General features: G+C 40.0%; 1 protein-coding gene and 1 long non-coding RNA gene across 7 annotated transcripts in view; one reads left to right on the forward strand and one right to left on the reverse strand.

The window, feature by feature from the left end:
• The window catches only part of PAICS (phosphoribosylaminoimidazole carboxylase and phosphoribosylaminoimidazolesuccinocarboxamide synthase), a 59114-nt gene extending 48785 nt beyond the window's left edge, over window positions 1-10329 (forward strand). For all 6 annotated transcript variants that reach the window (XM_057729839.1, XM_057729840.1, XM_057729841.1 and 3 more), the window contains 5 exons: window positions 45-158; window positions 1020-1103; window positions 2007-2187; window positions 3350-3508; window positions 10027-10329. In XM_057729839.1, coding sequence (XP_057585822.1) covers window positions 45-158; window positions 1020-1103; window positions 2007-2187; window positions 3350-3508; window positions 10027-10193 — 705 coding nt within the window. In that variant the 3' untranslated portion in view covers window positions 10194-10329. The remainder of the gene's footprint in view (window positions 1-44; window positions 159-1019; window positions 1104-2006; window positions 2188-3349; window positions 3509-10026) is intronic.
• LOC130850357 (uncharacterized) lies at window positions 84-25756 on the reverse strand. Its single transcript, XR_009052870.1, has 3 exons — window positions 25440-25756; window positions 3597-3669; window positions 84-202 (listed from the first exon to the last, which is right to left on the reverse strand). It is a non-coding gene; the product is annotated as an uncharacterized LOC130850357 (long non-coding RNA).
• Between the last annotated feature and the right edge of the window lie 152 nt (window positions 25757-25908).

Below are 25908 nucleotides of genomic sequence, written 5' to 3' on the forward strand. Positions count from 1 at the left end.
CTTTAGTAGTAGTTTTGAAAAACTCTTTGCTGTGCTATTTCTAGATTGAATTTGGTGTGGATGTAACCACCAAAGAAATTGTTCTTGCTGACGTTATTGATAATGATTCCTGGAGACTCTGGCCATCAGGAGATCGAAGGCAACAAAAAGACAAACAGGTAGGTAATGCTTCAGGTTTCCTTTAATCCTTTGCAGGATCAGGCTGGGATAGAGGAGAAAGGAAAGATGGGAAGAAAAGGAAAGGCAATTATTGTTCCTTATAATATGAACCTGAGTTTTTGGTTTTTTAAAGATAAATATCTCTTACGTTTCATATATGTTAGGAAAAAAGATAGGAATGATACTTCACATTTATGAAGCAGATTTCTCATTTATTATCCTAATAGACTCTCTCACACAGAGTAAGTAGTATCCTTGTTTGGCTAATTGAAAACTAAGGCTCTAAGATGATAGGTATCTTCACAGTTACAAGAGTAAGCGGCAGATCTGGAACTCTGTCCCAAGTCTTGCAGGTCTTATCAGGTTCCATATCTGCTCTTTCCTATGAAAAACAAAATTAGGGCAAGACCCTCTCTATACTTAATACGTAAGAATTGTCAGGGCAGCTAATTGTAGTTGCTAGTGTAGTTATTCTTAAATGAAAATACAAGTATACATCACTGTCTGAACTTTCTCTTGTCTCATTCAGGAAGTGGATTTGTAGACTCATATGTTTTCAGATACATCTTTTGCTATGCAAACTCTTCAGAATCTGTACCCAAAACTCAGAAACCAAAGAAATTCAGACAGGAATAATATTACTAATAGAATCAGTAAACTTTTCAATCAGAAAACTCTGGTTCTTTGAACTGACTTAGGTCTGGAAATTGGGGTGAGAGGTAGTGTCTCTATAATGGTGGCTAAAATCAATCATCTCCACTTACTAGATGTAGTTGCTGGGTGTTTTGGGGTTGGGGCGGGTGGGGGAAGGTCATGCACATCTAGTACTTGTATTCTAAACTGTCTATCCTATTTTCTAGTCATATCGTGACCTCAAGGAAGTAACACCTGAAGGGCTGCAGATGGTAAAGAAAAATTTTGAGTGGGTTGCAGAAAGAGTAGAGGTAAACCTTTTGTAGTAAATCAACATTGTATGATATGTTTTTCTCCAAGAAAATCTTGCTTCAGAAAGGAAAAACAAATGAGAGGGTGCAGTGCTTTTTTCCATTGACTTTAAAGAAAGGAGCACCTTTAAAAAATGTACCAGCTGAACTATCCTCACTGGCATACTGGAACTCCCTGCTGTGAAACTGGCCAGTCCCCGTTTCTCAGGTCCTGTTGGGGAAACCTGGAATCCTTTCCTCCTTGCCCCCTGCAGGAGAAGCCTTACATTTCCTACTCACCTCTCTGCTGCTACTCAGTTCCACTGGCAGGAGTTTAGAATTCTAATGCCATGTGACATTAAAATGTCACTCTAAAATTTGTGATATTAGTATAATTCCATGGAAATTGAATGGGGTTTGTGGTTATCCAAGGGTAGTAACTACTTTTTAGAACATCATTTCCATGGCCACAGGCATTTTGAATTCCAAGCAACTGGAATTTATAGTATAACTTCTGTTTTGGCTGTTTATGCCTTAAAACCCCCATTAAACAAAATGTACTAAAAATCTTTGATGAAATATTTTATATTATAGCTTCCCAAATATTAATTAAAAGGTTTGAGTGTATATCCTTGCTTTTTATTATAATAGTAAACAATTTATCTGATTAAAATCCTATTAGGTCTTAATTATGAAGACCACTTTCCTTTATATATAGATGTTATCTTGAAAAATAAATCCTCTATCATTTTGTTCTGCTTGTCTGTCTTAAATTTGGTCTATTAAGAAAGGAAATATTGTGTCCAGTTGCAATTTTGCTATAAACTATAGCTCTGTAAACTGACTGTTCTTACAGTTCTCGTTCCTATATTTATGCATTTTTGTCTTTGCCTTCTTTTGCATATTCATGTTTTTCTTTTCCAGTTGCTTCTGAAACCAGAAAGTCAGGGCAGGGTTGTAGTATTGATGGGCTCAACCTCTGATCTTAGTCACTGTGAAAAAATTAAGAAGGCTTGTGGAAATTTTGGCATTCCATGTGAACTTAGGGTAACATCTGCCCATAAAGGACCAGATGAAACTCTGAGGATTAAAGCTGAGTATGAAGGTAAATGTCGAATAACTAGAGCATATCAGGAACTTCTGATTTTGCCCCCAAATTTTATGTTTAGACTAATAATGCTGAAAAATACTTCTGTCACATTTCCAAGGGAAAAAATGTGATATTCTAGGCTTTCATGATGTTTACCTCCAAAAATGTTAAGGTGCTCTAGGAGCTTATACAAGAATGGACCAGGGGAAAAGAATTGAAAATGCAAGCATTGTTTCTACTATGCTCTAACAGAAGATAGGCCCACGTCAATACAACAGGAGGGCCTAGGGTTAAAGCAACAGATCCTCTCAAGTATCTTTAATGGTCAGCCTTTCCTGGGAGACAGTCAAGCATGAAATGAACAAATAATTTCTGAATTTAGTATATAAAAGAAATGTCTTGATGGGAGAGCATCTAAAATATGGAGGCCTATAGACTGGCATGTTTTTCAACTGGAAAAAATATTGGTTGAGTATTCCTTCTAAAGATAGTTGCTATAGGAGCATAGTTATTGAATTTTGGAGGGGTTTTTTTTGGTGGGGGGGGAAATGTCTCAGATGTCTTTGAAAAGCTAATAGAAGCCAGATCTCTTTCTCCGGAAAACTGCAAACAGAATTTTGGATTCCAAGTTAGGAATCAATGCTGTAGGTGACAAAGGAATAACATGAATTTATGAAAGAATGAAGTATTTATATGTTAAAAAATATATTGAAGGCTCTTAAATATTAGAATTCAGTTTCTCAACTCTTATTTCAAGAAGTATCACTAAATGTCTAGTCTCTGTTCACTGTGTCTCCCATACCCTGTTGGTTGAAAGACATCAGGACAGACACCACTTCAGGTGGTGTCATTCTTTGCTTCAGTGAGCCAAAGCAGCAATAGCAGAAGGGGCCTTTGAACCATTCCCTCACTTACACCCTGGTGTTATACTTCCTTTATACTACAGATCTCAAAGATAGCCAACCTATTCTTGCTACTTCATTACTTGATATAAGTAAGTGGCAGAGTGAAGCTTATATTTTGAATATATATTTAATAATAGTGTCTTAATATAGTGCTTTTTCTGGAAACTACTGTTAAAGGAACTCAAGGAGTTACTACACATGGACCTTTTAATTTTTTTAAACTTTAAATCTCTTGAGTGCTTAGCCTAATTATAAATTTGTAATTTCCCTAGGGGATGGCATTCCTACTGTATTTGTGGCAGTGGCAGGCAGAAGCAATGGTTTAGGACCAGTGATGTCTGGTAACACTACATATCCAGTTATCAGCTGTCCTCCCCTCACTCCAGACTGGGGAGCTCAGGATGTGTGGTCTTCTCTTCGATTACCCAGTGGTAAGATAATTGAATTTTTAAAAACCGTTTATTAAAAAGTTTCAAATATGCACAGTAGTAGAGAGAATAACAATGAAATCTCACGTACCTGTTACCCAGCTTCAGAAATTAAGGTCTTGTTGCATCTGTAGCCCTCTTCTGCTGGATTATTTAAAGCAGATCTGAAACATTATGACATTTTATACTTAAACATTTACGTATGCCTTTTTTAGTGATAAAGACCCTAGTTTTAAAAACATAGTACCATATTCACACCTAAGAAAAATTAATGGTAATTTCTTAAAATCTAATTTCCAATTAGTATTCAAGGTTTTCCAATTGTCTCATTTGTTTTTTGTTTTTATTATTATTATTATTTAATTTTTTTAAATTTTTTATTATTTATTTTTTACAATAAACTGCACATATTTGGAGTGTACAGTTTGGTATCCCAATCTCCCAATTCATTCCCCCCCCCAACCCTCCCTGCTTTCCCCACTTGATGTCCATATGTTTGTTCTCTACATCTGTGTCTTTAGTTCTGCCTTGCAAACCGGCTGATTTGTACCATTTTTCTATAGTCCACATATATATGTTAGTATACGATATTTGTTTTTCTCTTTCTGACTCACTTCACTCTGTATGACAGTCTCTAGGTCCATCCATGTCTCTAGAAATGTCCCAGTTTCATTGCTTTTTACAGCTGAGTAATATTCCATTGTATATATATACCACATCTTCTTTATCCATTCATCTGTTGATGGACATTTAGGTTGTTTCCATGTCCTGGCTATTGTACATAGTGCTGCAACGAACATTGGAGTGCATGTGTCTTTTTGAATTTTGGTGTTCTCTGGGTATATGCCCAGCAGTGGGATTGCTGGGTCATATAGTAGTTCTATTTTTAGTTTTGCAAGGAACCTCCATACTGTTTTCCATAGTGGCTGTACCAATTTACATTCCCACCAACAGTGCCAGAGTGTTCCCTTTTCTCCACACCCTCTCCAGCATTTACTGTTTGTAGATTTTCTGATGATGCCCATTCTACCCGGTGTGAGGTGATACCTCATTGTCGTTTTGATTTGCATTTCTCTAATAATTAGTGATGTTGAGCAGCTTTTCATGTGCCTCTTGGCCATCCGTATGTCTTCTTTGGAGAAATGCCTATTTAGGTCTTCTGCCCATTTTTTGATTAGGTTGTTTGTTTTTTTGATATTGAGCTGGATAAAGTGTTTATATATTTTGGAGATTAATCCTTTGTTGATTCGTTTGCAAATATTTTTTCCCATTCTGAGGGTTGTCTTTTCGTCTTCCTTATACTTTCCTTTGCTGTGCAGAAGCTTTGAAGTTTCCTTAGGTCCCACTTATTTATTTTTGCTTTTATTTCCATTATTCTAGGGGGTGGATCAAAAAAGATCTTGCTTTTATTTACGTCGAAGAGTGTTCTTCCTATGTTTTCCTCTAGAAGTTTTATAGTGTCTGGCCTTACATTTGGGTCTTTAATCCATTTTGAGTTTATTTTTGTATATGGTGTTAGGAAGTGTTCTAATTTCTTTCTTTTACATGTAGCTGTCCAGTTTTCCCAGCACCACTTATTGAAGAGGCTGCCTTTTCTCCATTGTATATCCTTGCCTCCTTTGTCATAGATTAGTTGACCATAGTTTATCTCTGGGCTTTCTCTCCTGTTCCATTGATCTATATTTCTGTTTTTGTGCCAGTACGATACTGTCTTGATCACTGTAGGCTTGTAGTATAGCCTGAAGTCAGGAAGCCTGATTCCACCAACTCTGTCTTTCCTTCTCAAGATTGCTTTGGCTATTCGGGGTCTTTTGCATTTCCATACAAATCATAAAATTTCTTGCTCTAGTTCTGTGAAAAGTGCCATTGGTAATTTGATGGGGATTGCATTGAATCTGTAAATTGCTTTCGGTCATATAGTCATTTTCACAGTGTTGATTCTTCCAATCCAAGAACATGGTATGTCCCTCCATCTGTTTGTGTCTTCTTTGATTTCTTTCATGAGTGTCATAGTTTTCTGAGTACAGGTCTTTTACCTCCTTGGTTAGGTTTATTCCTAGGTATTTTTTTCTTTTTGTTGCAGGGGTGAATGGGATTGTTTCCATAATTTCTCTTTCTGATCTTTCATTGTTAGTGTATAGAAATGCAAGAGATTTCTGTGTGTTAATTTTGTATCCTGCAACTTTACCAAATTCATTGATTAGCTCAAGTAGTTTTCTGGTGGCATCTTTAGGATTTTCTATGTATAGTATCATGTCATCTGTGAACAGTGACAGTTTTACTTCTTCTTTTCCAATTTGTATTCCTTTGATTTCTTTTTCTTCTCTGATTGCTGTGGCAAGGACTTCCAAAACTATGTTGAATAGTAGCAGTGAGAGTGGACATCCTTGTCTTGTTCCTGATCTTAGAGGGAATGCTTCCAGTTTTTCACCATTGAGAATGATGTTTGCTGTGGGTTTGTCATATATGGCCTTTATTATGTTGAGGTAGGTTCCCTCCATGCCCACCTTCTGGAGAGTTTTTATCATAAATGGGTGTTGAATTTTGTCAAAAGCTTTTTCTACATCTATTGAGATGATCATGTGGTTTTTATCCTTCAGTTTGTTAACATGGTGTATCACATTGATTGATTTGCGTGTATTGAAGTATCCTTGCATTCCAGGGATAAACCCCACTTGATCATGGTGTAAGATCCTTTTAATGTGTTGTTAGATTATTTTGGCTAGTATTTTGTTGAGGATTTTGGCATCTAAATTCATCAATGATATTGGTCTGTAGTTTTCTTTTTTTGTAGTATCTTTGTCTGGTTTTGGTATCAGGGTGATGGTGGCTTCATAAAATGAGTTTGGGAGTGTTCCTTCCTCTGCACTTTTTTGGAGGAGTTTGAGAAGGATGGGTGTTAGCTCTTCTCTAAATGTTTGATAAAATTCACATGTGAATCCATCTGGTCCTGGACTTTAGTTTGTTGGGAGATTTTTAATCAATTTCAATTTCATTCCTTGTGATTGGTCTGTTCATATTTTCTATGTCTTCCTGATTCAGTCTTGGAAGGTTATACCTTTCTAAGAATCTGTCCATTTCCTCTAGGTTGTCCATTTTATTGGCATATAGTTGCTTGTAGTAATCTCTTATGATGCTTTTTATTTCTGCGGTGTCTGTTGTAACTTCTCCTGTTTCATTTCTAATTTTATTGATTTGAGTCCTCTCCCTCTTTTTCTTGATGAATCTTGCTAGAGGTTGATCGATTTTATTTGTCTCATTTGTTTTTACAGTTGGTTTATTCAAATTAAGATCCAACACAGCCTCTATATTGCATTTAGTTGATGTGTCTCTTTTAATCTTCCTTTTCAAAAAAAAAAAATTATTTATTTATTTATTGGCTGTGTTGGGTCTTCATTGCTGCATGTGGGTGCTCTCTAGTTGCAGTGAGTAGGGGGCTACTCTTCATTGCAGTGCGTGGGTTTCTCATTGCGGTGGCTTCTGTTGTTGCAGAGCACGTGCTCTAGGCACACAGGCTTCAGTAGTTGTGGCATGCAGGCTCAACACTTGTGGTTCACAGGCTCTAGAGCACAAGCTCAGTAGTTGTGGTACCCGGGCTTAGTTGCTCCCCACCAGGGAAGTCCCTGTTTTCTTATTCTTGTTGCCATACTTTCTGGAAGATCTCTTCAACTTTACATATTCCAGCCCACCTTTTGATAGTTTCATTTTGGATATGGTATTAATTTCTTACAGCTCTTTTTTGTTCTCTGGTGTCCCTCATCACTTCCCCAAACATCCTTTTGCTTGTTTAATCTTTGCAATAACCTCTTTTATCTCTCTGAGATTATTATTATTTCTTTCATATTAGTTCCTTTCCATAGCCTTGGCTGTTTTCTCTTGTTTAAGAATGGGCATTGTAGGGACTTCCCTGGTTGCTCAGTGGTTAAGAATCTGCCTGCCAATGCAGGGGACACAGGTTCGATCCCTGGTCCAGGAAGATCCCACATGCCACAGAACAACTAAGCCCATGTGCCACAACTACTGAGCCTGTTCTCTAGAGCCCTCAAGCTACAACTACTGAAGCCTGAGTGCCTAGAGTCCGTGCTCCACAACAAGAGAAGCCACTGCAATGAGAAACCTGCTCACCACAACAAAGAGTAACCCCTGCTCTCCAAAACTGGAGAAAACCTGCATGCAGCAACGAAGATCCAACGCAGCCAGTTAATTAATTCATTATTTTAAGAAAGGATGGGCACTGTAAAAACCAATTGGAGGAACTTCCCTGGTGGTCCAGTGCCTAAGACTCCATGCTCCCTATGCAGGCGGCCCTGGTTCATTCCCTGGTCAGGGAACTAGAATACTGCATGCAGCAACGAAGATCCCACATACCACATGCTACAACTTAAGACCCGGTGCAGCCAAATAAATAAATAAATAAATAAAATTTTTTTAAGTGTTGTAAAAAAACCAGTTGGAAGTTCTGCAAGTGGGTAGGGTTTATTGAAAGTGACCTCCACTGTGGAGTAATCTTGTAGGGTCCTTCTTTGAATAACGCCTCACGTCACTGTCTTCGATCTTTTCTCATGTGTTGCTAGACTTACCCAGAGAACCTTTCTAGTCTCAGTTTCCTGCCTGGAGGAATAAACTTGGCTGCCAGCATTTTGGAAGCTGGGGATCTTAACATGTACAAACTTAATACCATGTTTTCACCGTGGCATTCCTTGCTTCAGCTGTGCCTCATTGGCACAGAGGTCTGGACTAAAGTCTGTTTTGCCTCCAGAGAAATTTAAAACCCTGCCACAGTGGAGAAGGGGCCACTATTCAAGTACATAGAGTGAGGAGGGGGATGTGATGGCCTCACTGCTTCTTGATTTTCACTAAGTCTTCTTTTTAGTCTCATTTTCAAACCTGATTCCTCCCCTCAGAGGTATCTGGTGTCACTAGTTCCTCAACCTTTGAGTGAATTCTACAATGTCAGGTGGCTTCTCATCTTCCCCTGCTTCTAGTTAGGATTAAATTTTCTTGGTCTGCTAAGTTAGTTACTACTCCATTTGCCAAAATGTTATTGCTGTTATCTCTTTGTATATGTTTGGCTATTTTCTTTGTTCCCTTTACTGTTGTTTTTATAGGTTTCAGAGGTGCATCTTGTGACTAATTCATCTTTAACTAGACTTGTATCAACTTCTCAAGTTAAGAATTTGTAACTATAGATGAAACCATACCCAAATTTATGCCAGAGAAATAGTATAGGTATTATTGTCCATGGAGCTTATAAAAAGGAATTATGAGCAAATATGTGGCAGTTTTTACGTAGTAATATCCAAGGAGAGACAGGACGTAGAAAATTTTTATATTCTGATCATAATCATTAGAATTGGGGAAAATCTTTTGAGGAACATTTTCACAGTGGCCTGTGTAAATCCCCAAAACTGTTTCTCTTTCTCTTGTCGTATGCTCACCGGGTAACTTAATTTTTTGCTAGTTTTCTTGACATCAGACAGCAAGTCATGGGCAGTAGGCACAGGTATTTCAGTTGCTAGAGTGAAATACTCTACCTGCTATACTACTGCTACTACTAATGGCTGACATTCATTGAGTATTTACTCTGTCAGGCACTGCTCCAAGCACTTTATCGGTATTAGCTCATTGAAATCCTCACATAATGTAGCTACTAGTTATCATTCCCATGTTACAGATGAGGATACTAAAATTAATTTGGCTGATGTTAGTTACATAGTAAGTAGTGGAACCATGTAAATTGATTTATTAATACAAAGTAAATAAACCTTGTGATTCATACGTTAATCTGTTCTTATTGGGGTTAGTGAGAGTCAAATAGCCTGATAAATTCCAAGAGTATTTAGGGAAATTGGAGCTTTTGGATCTATAACTGATCAGCCCTTGACTCTAATGACACAGACATAATAGTACCACCTCAAGAAACTGCCTGAGCATACCCGTGGCCCCGAGGAAGTTACTTTCATAGTCTACTGTCTTTTAGATCTTACTTATTACTATTGAATTTGTTTATGACCTAATATTTCTTAAAATTATTTTATGAATTTGACTTTTCTACTGCTTAAAAATGTTAGAATAGTTCAAATGCAAAGACAAAAGGAATAGCTTGAAAATTACCATAACAATTACCATACCTCAAGTTTGTCTAAGAACAGATGATTCTACCCATTTACCTCATTCCTTGTTTTATTTCTGTTGCTTTTCACCAGGGATTTAAAGGGATAGTGTATGTGAAAAGAACTTTGAAAAAGGTAAACTTCTTTGCAAGTGGATTTAGTGAGAAGACTGATAGTTGTATGTATTCTATTCCTATTCCTGGCTGATAAATATCACTTATCACTTTATCACTCTAAAGAGTAAAGATGGAAACTTCTCCCACAGATCTTACTTTAGACAAGGATAATATAGTAGATTTATTGCCTGTGGCTAGTGGGGCTTCTGAGAGCCTAAAATACTTTGCGAGGTGGTATTTTCATTATTAATTTATAGCTCAATTTTCTGTCTTTTCTTTTCTGAACCAATAGGTCTTGGCTGTTCAACCATACTTTCTCCACAAGGATCAGCTCAGTTTGCTGCTCAGATATTTGGATTAAACAACCATTTGATATGGGCCAAACTACGAGCAAGTATATTGAACACCTGGATTTCCTTGAAGCAGGCTGACAAGAAAATCAGAGAGGTCAATTTATAGGAAAGAATATCACTGCATTTTTTTAGAAGAAAAACTATAAATTTCTAGTTTAGCTGCAGAAAAAAAATCAAGCAGGATGAAAAGATTTTAAATCAATCAGAGAAAACAAATTTTATAATTGAATAAATGCTTCTCTATGGATTAGTAGAACATATGCACATATGTGTTAGTTTCTTTATAAGTAGTGAAATTACTATACCTTTAAAATTAATCTCTTACCCACATATGGTCATTGTTAGGTAGGCAGTATGATTAAATATATTTCTTAAATGCTAATAATGTCCTATTATCGAGCTGTAAAGTTACTGTTTGACTTTCTACATCTCAACCCATAAGTTTTAGAAACTTAAACTGGTTGTATCTTAGAAAGGATGGTTAAGACCAATATAGTCCCCTTTCACGTTATGATCTTTTCAAAACTCTAAGGGCATGGTTTTTTATTTGCAGTCAGTATGTCAGAAAATGATGGTGTATTTATCTCTAGCTATAGTTAGAGATGATGTTGATAAGCTTAAGCAGAAAAAACACCAAGTTAGGAAAATTTATGGGCCCAGTTGTATACATTTCATATGTCTTGGAATTTATGACCCTTTCTCCTGATCACGTACACAGAACTAGAGTAATGGTTAACAGGTGTAGGGAGGCACGCACTGAATTGTAAAGCTCTTTGATAATTATCTGAATATGAACTCGCGAGGAGAAATTCTGAATCTCATGAGCTAATTAACTCCTAGAAAAAAGGTATATAATCATGGGACTTCTAGCCTGTTTGCGGGTCTTTGTTTACCCTCTTCTGGTGTCTGTGCCAGAAGCTGTTGTACTCTCTTAATAAACTGTTACTCTGTTACTTACACCTGAGCGACGGCTTGTTATTGATCCTGAGGAGAAATTCTTTTCCTTCGGAGATCACGAATCCACTCCCTAGACGATTTTACGGCAACATTTTGGGGGCTCATCTGGGATCTTCAACAAGGTAAGGCCGCTCAGGGTTTTCTGACCTTCTACCTTTTCTGTTTCTACTAACCCACTCACTGCAGCGTGCATGACTGAGAGAGTGAGACGTCTGATTAAGGGCGAGATGAGTGTGGAGTCCTGCTCTGCGATTCCATGAGGATCTCATAAGGCTTAAGGCAGCCCGCAAGGGAACCTATCAGGGGCTTATACTGACCTGCCAATGCTAAGAGGCCCCGCGAGGGGAGCAGCCGGAAACGGATGAAGCGTTTGGTTCACCTTTCTTCCCTTACACCTCTTTCTTTCTTTCCTGGCCTCTTTGAGCACTTCTCTGTAACCGGGGGAAATTATGTATTAACCTAACAACTAGACTGTTTAAGATGCGGGGTATCTACTCCCCTTGTTGCTACTGTATTTTCCTATTGACCCCTACATCTACAGTGGGTTACTTGAGCACTAACCCCCATCTTCTTAGGGATTCCAAGTTGCATTTAGGTTGTTTCTTAACCCATTGTCAGGAATGGCACGTTAAAGAGTTGGGTGGAGCCCTGGCCCCTGGAACTTCTTTAAAATTAGAAATCATATTTCTGATGGCCAGTATACGGGCTCTGCCAAGGCAGAGCTGCTCCCTCCAGATATCATGTCTTAAGGCTTTATGGATAGAAACCCTTCTGACTTGTGTGGATTTTCTTAGAACTCTGATAACGAATCCTATTCTTTGGGCAGATTGGAAATGTAATGGGCTTCTTCCATTAATCTCCATGGCTTTTAGTGGGCCCAAATATGCCCTTAGGTGGCTCTTCAGGGAACTGCTGCAGTTTTCCTTGCATCCTGTCTGTAAACTAGGAGGGGACACTTTAGAAGATTTGAGACCCCCTCCACAAGAATATCCTTGCTCCCAATGGCCTTCCCTTCACCATTTCCTCTGCTATCATCTTGATTGGTGTGGAGATCCCAGATTAAGGCACTTCGGATTTCATAATCGACCTGTTAAGGTATATTATTTCCATCGAGAGCCGAGACTTGTTAACTTTTGGCAGAGAACCCATGTGCCTCCATTCCAACGTTTAGCCTGGGCAGCGTACAGGCAGACCACCCTGTTACATCCAGGATGGCATATCAGGCAGAGAGCGAACCCAGTAAAGGTACTGGTGGTGAGGAACTGGCAACGGATTTGGGATGACGCTGGAACCACCTCCAGCTCATCTCCGCCTCACTTGGTGGAATAAGTGGGGATGAAGGACACGTGCGTCGGTAAAGAGTGGGCAGAATAAGTCCGACCAGGGGCAGGAGTAAGCTTTTGGTGGAAGTCTGCCTCCACCCCCATTTGTGATTAGGAGGGACGCCTCCTGGAGGAAAATTGGTGCTGGACGCCATATTTTTGTCTTACAGATGGGAGCTTCACAGAGTTCCAGTCCCACCCCATTGGACTGCATCCTGGGAAACTGGGACAAGTTTGATCCACAGAGTCTAAAAAGGAAGTGCCTGATTTTCTTTTGTAATACTGCCTGGCCACAATACCCTTTGGAGGATGGTGAATGATGGGCCCCGGGAGGGACATAACTATAATTCCATCTTTCAAGTTGATTTGTTTTGTAGAAAACAGGGAAAATGGGTAGAAGTTCCTTATGTCATGCTGTTTTTTGCCCTGAGGGATAAACCGGAGATATGTGCAAAGAAAAATATTATAGTAATGACCCCCCTTCCCCAATTACCCCCATATTCTGGCCCTCCCGAGGGAGATAGGCCGTCATCCCAACAGCCCTCGGTTCCCCCGGATCAAGGAGAAAATAACAGATCTCCTACTGAGGCCCCTTTAAATCCAGGTCCTCCAAAAATGATGCGCCTTCAAGAGGTGGCTAATGGGGAGTTTGGACCTACTAAGGTTCAGAGATCATTCTCATATCAGGAAATACAAAGAGTAAAGGAGGACATGGGGAATTATTTAGAAGACCCTGATAAATACTTAAAGGCCTTTATGGGCCTTAACCAATTATATGATTTAACTTGGAAAAATGTGATGACGTTATTAAGTCAGACTCTAACCCAAGATTCCCAGGACTGAGTCTTATCCGAGGCTCAGAAGTGCGGTGATGACTGGTGTGAACTAAATGCTAGAGAAAAGTCTGAAGAAGAACATAAGGCATTCCCTATTAGGATACAAGCTGTCCCTCTGACAGAACATTTAGATTGGGATCCAGATACTGAGAGAGGAGAATGGTCTAGAAATCGTTTTGTTACATGCATTCTTGTGGGATTAGGGAAGGCAAGGGCTAAACCCCTCAATTATTCTCAACTGGCAGACGTTGAACAAGGAGAGAGGGAGTCTCCTGGCAGATTTTTAAAAAGGCTGAGAGAGGCTTTACAAAAATTTACTGAATTAGATCCTGATACTACTGAGGGAAAAGTTATTCTAAAAGAGAAATTTCTCACTCACTCGGCTCCAGGTATCCGAAAGAAATTATAGAAGCATGCTTTTGGACCAGATCAGTCTTTAGAAAGGCTGTTGCAGTTGGCACAGACAGTTTATTATGGCTGAGATACAGAGGAGGAAAAACGTAAACAAAAACTAAGAAAGCCGAGGCCTTGGTAATGGCAGTGCAGGCTGTGATGAAACAACTCGGAGTCCCAGGAGCTTCCTTAAATCGGGGCTTCTCTGGCAAGGGACAAACTTGCTATTTGTGTGGAGAGGAGGGGCACTTCAAACGAGAGTGTCCCTGGGCAATAAAGCCTCCCCTGGCTCCTTGTCCCATCTGCAAGGAACCACACTGGAGGAGGAACTGCCCCCAGAGGCAAAGATCTCAGAGATCGGACCTTCCAGAAACCCAGGATTGACGGGGCCCATGGGCCCCCACACAGGTCCCCATCATAATAACATCTGAGGAACCCTGGGTGCAGATAACAGTGGGCGGCCAATCTATCAACTTATTAGATACCAGGGCAACTTTCTCTGTTCTTGCTGAGATCCCTGGTCCACTTTCCTCTTGTTCTACAGCCGTAAGGGGATTGTCTGGTCAAACAAAATGATATTACTTTAGTTAGCTTTTAAGCTGTAATTGGGACTCTGTCTTTTTTTCTCATGCCTTTCTGATAGTGCCTGAGACTCCATCTCCCCTGTTAGGGCGAAATATATTCATGAAAGTTCAAGCGTCGGTGCATATTAATATCGAGGCCTCTGCTCCTTGATGTCTTCCTCTGGTAGAAACACAAGTAGATCCTGAAGGAGGAAAAATTGGGAAAGCCAGATATGCAAAACTGAGGTAATTAAACTCAAAGATTCTAGTCTTTTTCCCCATCAAAATCAATATCCTTTAAGACCAGAAGTTAAAGAGGGATTAAAGCCAATCATAGAAAATCTAAAACAAGAGGGACTATTAATACCCTGCAACAATCCTTGTAATACTCCAGTCTTGGCAATTAAGAAACCAAATGGTCAGTGGCAGTTAGTACAGGACTTGAGAATTATTAAAGAGGCTGTAATTGCTTTGCATCCTGTAGTTCTAACCCTTATACCTTGCTCTCTGACATACCAGAAAATGCAGCCTGGTTTACTGTTTTAGATTTAAAACATGCTTTCTTTTGTATTCCTCTGGAGGCCGAGAGTCAATTTCTGTTTGCCTTTGAGGACCCTACGCAACTGGCTGTACAACTTGGACTGTGCTGCCCCAAGGCTTTCAAGATAGCCCTCATTTATTTGGACAGGCTCTATCACAAGATTTACAAAGATTCTCAGATCCCAGAGCTGCCATCCTGCAATATGTAGGTGATATTCTGGTTTGTACAGATACCAAGGAACACTGCCAGAGTATCACTGAAAATGTATTAAATTTCCTGGCAGACTGTGGTTATTGAGTTTTCAAGAGCCAAGGCTCAACTATGCAAGTCCTCTGTTAAATATCTAGGTCTCATAATCTCTCAAGGCTCAAGGGCCCTAGGACTTGAAACAATCAAACCCATTCTCAAACATCCTTTACCTGCCACTTTGAGGCAGTTGAGAGGGTTTTGGGGCCTTACAGGCTATTGTAGGATCTGGATTCCTGGGTACGGGGAATTAGCTAAACCTTTTTATCAGCTTTTGACAGAAACCCAAGAGGCCAACACAGATCAGATACTGTGGACACCGAAAGCCCCAAATGCCTCCAAGGCTCTTCACCAGGCCTTAATGCAGGCTCTAGTTCTTAGTCTCCCTATAGGACAGGAATTCAACTTATACATTTCTGAAAGAAAGGCAGTAGCCTTAGGGGTCATGACCCAACCTAAAGGACCCCAGCAACAACCAGTGGCTTATTTAACTAAAACCTTAGATGTGGCATCTCAGGAGTGGTCCCACTGTCTTAGGGTGGTGGCCACTATTTCTTTGCTTGTACCTGAAGCTCTCAAATTTGCTAATGGTCAGAACTTGATGGTTCTCACTTCTCATTATGTATCTGGGCTTCTTAACTCTAAAAGTAACCTTTGGATGTCAGAGAATTGTCTCCTTAAATATCAGTCTTTGTTATTAGAGGGACCAGTGACGCAGTTCGAAGTTTGTGATGTTCTAAACCCTGCAACCTTTTTGCCAGAGGAAATGACAGAAGTCCTGACTCATGATTGTGTCCAGGTTTTGTCTCTTAACTATGCCGCAAGGGCAGACTTAAAAGATTCCCCTGTAAATAATCCTGATGATTCCCTATATACAGATGGCAGTTCTTTTATAAAAGAAGGTATAAAAAGGGCAGGATATGTCATAACCGCTGATCGACAAATTCTAGAGGCATGCCCTCTTCCTCCTGGCACTACTAGTGCTCAATTGGCCAAATTAATTGCTTTAACCTGAGCACTAGAATTAAGTAAAGGAAAGAGGGTTAACATCTACACAGATTCCAAATATGCATATCTAGTTTTACATGCCCATGTAGCTATTTGGAGAGAGAGGCAATTTAAAACAGCCACAGGGGGCCCCATCAAATACTTATCTGAAATACAGAGACTCTTGGAAGCTGTCTATCTACCAAAAGAAACTGCTATCATGCATTGCCAAAGTCATCAAAAAGATGAAACCACAGCAGCATTAGGAAACCGATTTGCAGATTCACAGGCTCATAAGGCAGCTCTCCTTGAGTGTATCCCCTCACAAGTCCCCTTAATTTGGACCGGCCCCCCCGTTGAGGTAGAACCTCAGTACTCTGAAGAAGAAACAAATTACTACCGAGAAAAAGGAGCTAAAATAGTGGATAAGGGATGGTTACAAATAGAAGATGGCAGACTAGTACTTCCTAGAAACAGTCAGTGGAAGATTTTAAAAACTCTGCACCAAACTCATCCTTTAGGTGCAGAGGGAACTTATCAATTAGCCGCTAAGGTCTTTGATGGAAAACAATTGTTTAAAGAAATAAAAAATATTGTAAGACAATGTGAAATTTGCCAAAAGAATAATCCTAAAACCGGATGGCTTGCTTTACCAGGACTACGACATCAGGGATGCTTTCCTGGTGAGGACTGGGAAATTGATTTTACTCAATGCCTAAAGTAGGAGGTTTTTCTTACCTACAAGTATGGGTAGACACCTTTACAGGATGGGTTGAAGCTTTTCCTGGTAGGACTGAACAAGCTAAGGAAGTAATTAAAATCTTGCTTCAGGAAATAATTCACTTTGGGTTGCCTCAAAGTCTCCACAGTGGTAATGGATCTGCCTTTAAGGCAGCTGCAACCCAAGGGGTACCCAAGGCTTTAGGAATAGAATATCGTCTCCATTGTGCCTGGAGACCTCAGTCCTCAGGAAAAGTAGAAAAAATGAATGATATCATCAAACGACAGTTATGCAAGGTGACACAGGAGACTCAAGAAAATTGGGTAAAGTTACTCCCGATCTCCTTACTGAGAGTTAGGACTTCTCCGGGAGAGACAGGTCTGTCTCCTTATGAGTGCTTGTATGGTCGCCCTTTTCTTAAAACAGACATCACAACTGACCCTGAGACTTTAGAATTAACTCATTATGTAACCCAATTAGCTGCCTTTCAACAGGCCTTGCAAGATCTAAAAACAGCTACTTTAGAAACAGACTCTCACCAAACTCTTTGTTTGAGCCTGGAACAGAGGTGCTAGTAACAGTTTTACATTCGGGAAGTCCTTTTCTTGAGCCACTTTGGGAGGGACCCTTTCCAGTAATTCTCTCTTCCCCCATAGCAGTGATGGTGCCCGGAACTGATTCCTGGATTCATCACACAAGCATTAAAAAATGGACACCTTTGGACACTACTCAATCAAATGTAAATCTAACTTAATATTTCCAGTTTTGTGTGTCCCATTTGTCCTGCAGGATGATCATTTTACTTCTACTATACTTGATGATCACCTCATTTCTACCAGATCAACATTTGATCCTCAGGATAATGTGTTCCTGTCCTGGGCCTAGTCCTATGCAGCTTTCCACAATCGATCCAGTTGCTAGATATGGGGAGCATTGCCTTTATCTTCAGCCTCTGGATTGCCATGGTGGGTTTCACCTCTTCAAGGAAGTGACTTGCAAGAAGTATGCTGGTTTTTTCAATGGGAAAAACTTCAAATGTATGGTTTAATCAATGTAGACATGACCTCACCGATTTGGTGTTCATTCTCTGGTGGAGGGCATAATCTCTCCTTTGATTTTGAGACCACTAGAAATGCTGCCTTTTGATATTTTGTTAAAAGTAGAGAGGTTAATCAAATTCTCAAGTAATAGGTATTCTGATTGATATTACCACATTTGGAATCAATATATGTGGATTACTCCAGAAAAGGGTCGTTTAATTCGACCTGCTACTGTTTGCTGGGAAAAAAACAGGCAGTACATTGGCTATAATAACCATCCTATACCCCTGGAGGACTTAAAGTCCATGGAATATTTGACTCCAGACCAATGTACCCTTACTCTCAATGTAACATATAACCCTAATGTTACTACAGTATGGCCCGGAACTGATTGGAAATACAACCCTGGCTTGAGATGGGTGGCTCCAAATGGGACACAGTGGGTATGTGGGACAAATCTATGGCCTTGGTTGCCCCCAGGATGGATGGGCTCTTGTACTTTGGGCCTAACTTTTGCCCAAGGCAAAATTTTAACCATATTACCAGAAACTCCTGCTAATTGGCCATATCTACAGACCCGCTGGACCCATTCCATATTTCATTGGTACGATTACCTAGCTGCTGTATTTGTACCATCCTTGGGAGCCACTGACATAATGATCAGGGTGGAGGCTGTAACAAATTTCACTCAACAGGCCCTAAATGACAGCCTAAGAGCCATAAAAGCTCTCAATACTTAACAAATCCAAAGGAGAAAGGCAGTGTTACAAAAGAGAATGGCCTTAGACATATTAACAGCAGCTCAAGGGGGTTACCTGTGCCATTATTCATACTGAATGTTGCACGTATATCCCTGATGAAAGCCTTAATGTCACTCCTGTAAATCACATGAGCCAGATGATAAATTCCCTGGGTTCCCCTGACAATTCCCTGTGGGAGCGAGTAAAGTTGTGGATCACTGGATCATCATGGTGGAGGTCCTTGTTACTTACTGCAATATTCATTGTATTATTCTTATTGTTTGCTCCCTGTATCTTTAACTGTGTGGTACAAATGGTGTCAAAATGACTTAGAGCTTTTAAGCTACAAATGATAGTTGGAGTACCCTCTATGGCTCCTCCAACCTTTCCAGGGTATTATCTCAGGCCCTTAGAACAGAATCCCCCTGAGGAAGGTGGAAATAATGCTGTCTTGCCTTAACAATGATGCCCCTTTTCAGCCGGAAGTAGCCAGATGACTATGATGCCCCATCTCCCGGCAGCATTATTCTCCATTATGAGGAGGGGGGAATGATAACCTTAAACAGATAAAACGCCAAGTTAGGAAATTTATGGGCCCAGTTGTATACATTTCATATGTCTTGGAATTTATGACCCTTTCTCCTGATCACGTACACAGAACTAGAGTAATGGTTAACAGGTGTAGGGAGGCACGCACTGAATTCTAAAGCTCTTTGATGATTATTTGAATGTTTGTGAACTCACAAGGAGAAATTCTGAATCTTGTGAGCTAATTAACTCCTAGAAAAAAGGTATATAATCATGGGACTTATAGCCTGTTTGCTGATCTTTCTTTACCCCCTTCTGGTGTCTGTGCCAGAAGCTGTTGTACTCTCTTCTTAAACTGTTACTCTGTTACTTACACCTGAGTGAGGGCTTGTTATCCATCCTGAGGAGAAATTCTTTTCCTTCAGTGATCACAAATACTCCCTAGATGATTTTACAGCAACAATGTTTGGGTCTGATGTTGCCTTTTTAAGAAAAGCTGAGATTGATGCTTTCAAAAGACAAGAAACAAAATGAAGGGGCACTGTGCAAGCCATGGCAAGACTTCTGAGAACTTCTCTGGTGTGAGGGCCATTTCCATGGAAAAGAAGTAGAGTCACTTTTGCCATTGCAAGTGAAAGACTTAGTAAATCTTACTTGGCTCTGTAGGTCATAAAATTCTTTTAATTCTGATAACACATATTTTAGCCAGATTAACAATCCCCAACCTACCATCATTTTCAGAAATTGGAATCTCCCAGTTAATGCCGATAACTAGTTTCTTTCTTGTAATAGCATTAAGTCCAGGCAGTATACCCAGCAAAAGGCACTTCTAAAGGAGCAGTTGTTACTGAGAGGTATTATAGTTTATCACGAGTCTCTAAACTATATTTAGAAGTCAATGTTACATTATGCAGCCTTGAGGATTTTATAGATTAAACTTTAATCGAGGTGTCCATGAGCCCCTTAAGTTTACATGTAAAGTTTTATGTATATGTTCACGTCTATGAAAAGGGGGTGATCAATTTTTACCAAAAAGATGTGTCCCCCCAAAATGTTAAGAATCTCTGCTATAGATGAAATCTTGATAAAACTTTTGCCACTGACCTACACTGTCTATGCTTTTTCACCTTCCTCTCAACTGTTAACAAGCTAGCATCTCATCACTTTTTTCACCTGCTCTCTATGGGGTATGATTGACCCAACTATTCCTTTCTTAGGCTAGACACCAAATTGTTCCAACCTCAATCTTAATCATTCCTCATATATTACTCTTTCTCTTAAATATTGATGTTTCATACTATTCAGTCCATTGTTTACACGTAGTGGTAGGATAATTTTAATTCTTTACAGTGACTGTCTGTAGATTTTGTATTTTGTATTTTCAGCTGTCCATTTCTCTCTGAATGCTCTGAACTTAACTCATCTTCCACCAAGCCTGTAACTGCCTGTGCTCACTGTCCCATTTCAGAAGCTTAATTTTATCCTTGATGTTTTTCTCTTACCTTTCATTTCTAACTCATCACCAAGTCTTGAACTTACCGTTTACCCATCCTCTGTACAAAATCCTCAAGCGAGGGTCAAATTCTGTATTATTAGCCTGATTTAGAAGGTCTTCATTCTCAACCCAACATTTTTTAAGTTGATTGTCCAAGAACTTACAACATAAACTCTTAAATGTCTTTTGCAACATAGACTCCTTTGAAAATATGAATGCTGTTGACCCTCTCCCTAAAAAATTGCACACAAAATTTACCAACACATTCCATTGGTTCCTAGGTTCCCTTGAAGCCTATCCATAGTCTGTAGGTTAATAACTGCTATTATAGGGGACTTCCCTGGTGGTGCAGAGCTTAAGACTCTGCGCTCCCAATGCAGGGAGCCTGTGTTTGATCCCTGGTCAGGGAACTAGAACCCATGTACATGCCGCAACTAAGAAGCCTGTGTGCTGCAACTAAGACCTAGCACAACCAAAATACGTAAATATTTTTTAAAAATCGCTGTTGTAACCCTTTAGGGGAACTTGCTTTCCTCATAATTTTCAGACTCACGTATTTCTACCTTTAGTTCTTACAATGTCCTCATTTGTCATTAAAATCTACTCATTAGTTACTAGAGCTTCATCTTCTCTTTCTCTATAAAACCTTCCTTGATAAACCTTTCTCTAGCTATAGTGTCTACAAGTACTTTCTCTGTTGGACTGCAAGCTCCCAAAGAGGAGAAAATGTAATTTTACAGCTTATTCCCCTTACATTGCCTTATACTCTGATGCGCTATGCCTAGCTGTCTGCCAGAAATGGGGGAATTATAAAAATCATGTACTGCTTAACTTTCTAAAGTTAGATCACAAGAACAATTTAAAAGATTTGATTTTAACATCTTTGAACTTGGGCTTCATGGTCTCTGAATAGTCATTGGCTACTGTTTCAGCTCTTCTGTCCCTACCTCGCAAAAGCTCTACCTGTTTCTGTGCAGTATATAAACATTTCAAACATTGAATGAGACTGGTAGATAGGCATGAACTTTATCAATAGTCCTTATCAGTTTCACTATTAGCTTCTTAATAGAGTACACATATCCTCAGTAGAATAGTTCATCAGTGCTACAGTAAATACTTGTTTGAAAGTATTTTAACTGTGTTATAAAAAGTAATTTACACAAACCTACCTGGTTTGCCATCTTTAGGTGTTTATACTTTCTGTGGGCTTGCAGTTAAAAAGAGGAAGAAAAATTGTGTCCACATACACTACTTAAAGTTTATATCTTAAAGCCACACTTAGAATTGCTGTTGCTTTAATGCCTTCTGAAATTTAAACAATGCAGCCAAATAAAAGACAAAGATAAGCTCTTGTGTGAAGCTTTATTCATTCATCCATGTGTGAAATACGTGTTTTGCCTAATTTTTTTTTTAGGCCCTAGGAAAGCAACACTGAATGGAGACAAAGCCCTGGCCCTCACAAAATTTACCTTTTATTGGGGATAACAAACCATAAAAGATAAATTGGATAGATTCAGGGAAGTATGAGTGCACGTGAAGAATAGCCAAAGTGAGAGGACAGCGATGGAGTAAGAGGAAGGTTTCTGAGGAGAGCAGGGCAATGATGTAAAAGAGCAAGACATGCAAAGATATGGGGAAATAGTTTCCCAGACTAAAGGAACAGAAAGTAAAATGGCTTCGCCTTTTTGAGGACCTGCAAACGTGCTAATATTGCTGGAGCTCTGGGAGCCAGGGTAAGACTGGAAGGAGATGTTAATGTAAGCAAAGGCTAGATCACTTAGGGCCTACGGACCACAATGAAGTGTGTCAGGAAGAACCATTGGTACGTTTGAGCAGGGACTGACGTGATGTATTCAGCAGGTTTTAAAGTATTCGCTGGCTGTTGTGTGGACTAGAGGAGAAGCAAGGAGATTGGTTAAGAAGCTCCTGTAGTCTGGTGGAGAGAAGATGTGACCTTCAACAAGTTATTTAGATTTTTTATGCCTCAATTTCCTCGTGTGTAAAGTGGGACTAATACTAACTGTCTCAAGGTGATTATGAGAATTAAATGAGTCATTATATGTAAAGTATCCTAGCACATGAATGCATTATGTAAAAATCCATTTGGCTGACTGTAGAGGATAGAATGGGTGGAGCTGATTCAACTTCTCACAACCTGAAATACTTTGGTGTGGTTGTTAATCTAGCATTATGGTACAGTGAAAATAGCAATAGAATAGAAATAAAATGATTTCCTTGGGCACATTTCTCTGTTAGCTTTAGTTCTCATTTGTTAAGTGGGACTAAATTATTTCTTCTGCCTGCCTTACAGAGTGGATAAAATGATAAGATACTGTATTATGGGAGCTACTCAGAAATCATAAATGGCTAAATCCATTATGGTACATTTTTGAGTACCTACTACATGCAAGACCCTGGGGATGCAACAATGAACAAAATCCAATTTCTGCCCTCAGGGAGTCTTGGAGTCTTCTAGGCACAGCCAATTTCAAAACACTATACTGTCTCAATATGAAACAAAGGATAGGCTTATGTATGTATGTATGTATGGCCGCACTGGGTCTTTGTTGCTGCCCGCAGGCTTTCTCTAGTTGCGGTGAGCGGGGGCTACTCTTCGTTGTGGTGTGCAGGCTTCTCTCATTGCGGAGCATGGGCTCTAGGCACATGGGCTTCAGTAGTTGTGGCACTTGGGCTCAGTAGTTGTGGCTAGCAGGCTCTAGAGCGCAGGCTCGGTAGTTGTGCTGCATGGGCTTCGTGGGATCTTCCCGGACCAGGGATCGCACCCGTGTACCCTGCATTGGCAGGCAGATTCTTAACCACTGTGTCACCAGGGAAGTCCCAAGGATAGGCTATTCTGAATGCAAAAGAAGGAGGGAATCTAAACAGTGTATATTGTGAGTGAAAAGGAAGGACTCTTAAATCCTTGCACTCTATACTCAATCCCTCTTACTTTCCTTACTTTTCTTCATAGAATTTATTACCACCAAACATAGTATATGTTTGTTTATTACCTCTCTCTCCCAACTGGAAAATACTTTCCATGAGTACACTAGGTTGTCTTTTTGTTGTTAACTATATCTCGAGCAACTAGTATTGATATAATGCCTGACACTGGCACTTAGAAGGCACTAAATAAATATTTGTCGAATGAATACATGTGCAAATTCCCATAGGTATGGCAACATGGAATCATACATAACTAAATATTAGAGGAGTATAACATGCAAGGGGAGTAGACAGTAAAAAAAGATCTATGTGGGTTAGGGAGGTGGCAAGCAGAGGCCAGATCATAAAGGACCTTACATGTTAGGCTTTGCAGTTTGGATTTTATCCTGAGGGTAGAAGAATGACATTGGGTATATGCTTTAAAACATCACTCTGGTTTGGAAGACTCCTTTTTCAAAAGTGGCAGATTAAATCCATACATTTATATCTTGTTTGCCACCAAATCCCATTAAAAATGACAGAAGCAGCAGAAACATACGAACCCACAGCAGAGGAATTCTGAGGAAATTTCTAGAAGCTACAAAGTATATGGGATCAGACTGATATAGAAGCCAAAATTGTGAATCCTTATATAAAGTCAGTGTTCTAAAAAGTTAGAAATGCACTACTACTAAGACAGTGGTTCTTAGCTTTTTTTTTTTGGGGGGGGGGGGTAGTTGGTATGAATACCTTTGGAGAATCCAAAGGAAGCAACAAAATCTTCCCTCAGAAAAATTCCGACAAAATTCTGGGTATACCAAATGTCATCCAGAACTCTTAACCCCCCTGAAATCCAGGCATAATTAGCTTGCAACACATGTTCCACAGCCCAGCCAGTGGAAGTCCACAGCCCTTCTCATGATTTTTACTAATTCATGGAGATTATATCCTCCTGAGCCAGAGTTCACTGGACCATTAGTGCTGTTTTTGCTTTGTACATATTAACCGGACATGAAATGTGCGAGGCACCATAGGACATAGCCATGAGCTGGACATAGTTTCTGCTCCACAAGGAACTCACAGATAGGGGAGAAATAAGCAAAACCTCATTCAGTTAAAAAGTTGAGTACCAACTATATGCCAGGGAGTATGCTAGATCCTAGGGATGCTGCAGTGAGCAAGGCAAATATAGCCCTTGGCCTCATGGAAGTTATAGTCCATCTGGAGAGAGACGGGCCTTAAATGATGAGCACTGCTCAGAAGTAGAGAGCTCCATAAGAGAGTGTAATGGGGAACCTTGCATAGTCTGCAAAGTCAAACAGGTAACTTTTAACCTGGAACCAGAAAGATACAGAAATGTTTAAGGATGAAAAGGAATTAGCTAGTCTGCTGGGAAAGAGAAGAGGGGGGAAGAGGCAGGAATTGGTAGAATCGTGACAAGAAATGAACCTGCAGAGTAGGCGTTCAATAAAATGTCCTGTCATTCCCATCAAGAGTACTCAGGACTTCCTAGGTGGTGCAGTAGTTAAGAATCCACCTGCCAATGCTGGGGACATGGGTTCAATCCCTGCTCCAGGAAGATTCCACATGCCACGGAGCAACTAAGCCCATGCGCCACAACTATTGAGCCCATGTGCTGCAACTACTGAAGCCCACGCACCAAGAGCCAGTGCTCCACAACAAGAGAAGCCACGACAATGAGGAGCCCACACTCACAACTAGACAAGCCTGTGTGCAGCAACGAAGACCCACAGCCAATAAATAAATAAATAAACATTTTTAAAAAAAAGAGTACTCAGTAGGTACCTTGCTGACATTCAAACACATCTTGATATTTAAGATCTTACAAAAACTCTAAACCCCCTATGTCTATGGGTTACTTGAGTGCTTACTATTACAGGATGCATGAAGTATCGTTTATCCCTAGAACAATTATACATTATCCCTGTTTTACAGCTGGGAAAACTGGTACTCTGATAAAATGTTCACAAGTCAGACATCTAATGAGTCACGAAACCAGGAAATGAACCTGCGTATTCTCACTCCAAAACATATTACCTTTCCGGCCTTACTGCCAACTGCTCCTGAAATGCAGCCAAAAGGGTGGCCGAGGAATTTTCACCAACCATGCTTTGCACTTGGAGATTCTTTTTTTCTTTGTCTTTCCTCTTATTCGCTTTTCTGCCGGAACTTTACCCAGAACCAACCTGAGGTTTTTCCTAATCACCTTTCAAGATCCCCTTCAAATACCAATTCCCAGGCAGCGAGAAGCCGTCTCTCTCCCCCTCCCCTTCTCTCCCACTCCTTTAGATGACCCCCTACAGTTTCTAGTTGGTATTTTACCACGCCATAGACCTTCGACCAGCTCCGCCTCTAGTGACCAGGACACTTTTCCGCCCCCAGCGGTTGCCCCGGAAACGCACGCAGCTTTCAGCCGAATACGTTTGCTGAATCCTTTTCAACACCCTCCTGGGGTCCGACGCCTGGTTCCCCCAGACCCGCTTCAAGTAACGCATATCGATTCTAT

The sequence above is a fragment of the Hippopotamus amphibius genome, chromosome 3 (genome assembly GCF_030028045.1).
Source record: "Hippopotamus amphibius kiboko isolate mHipAmp2 chromosome 3, mHipAmp2.hap2, whole genome shotgun sequence".
Lineage (NCBI taxonomy): Eukaryota > Metazoa > Chordata > Mammalia > Artiodactyla > Hippopotamidae > Hippopotamus > Hippopotamus amphibius.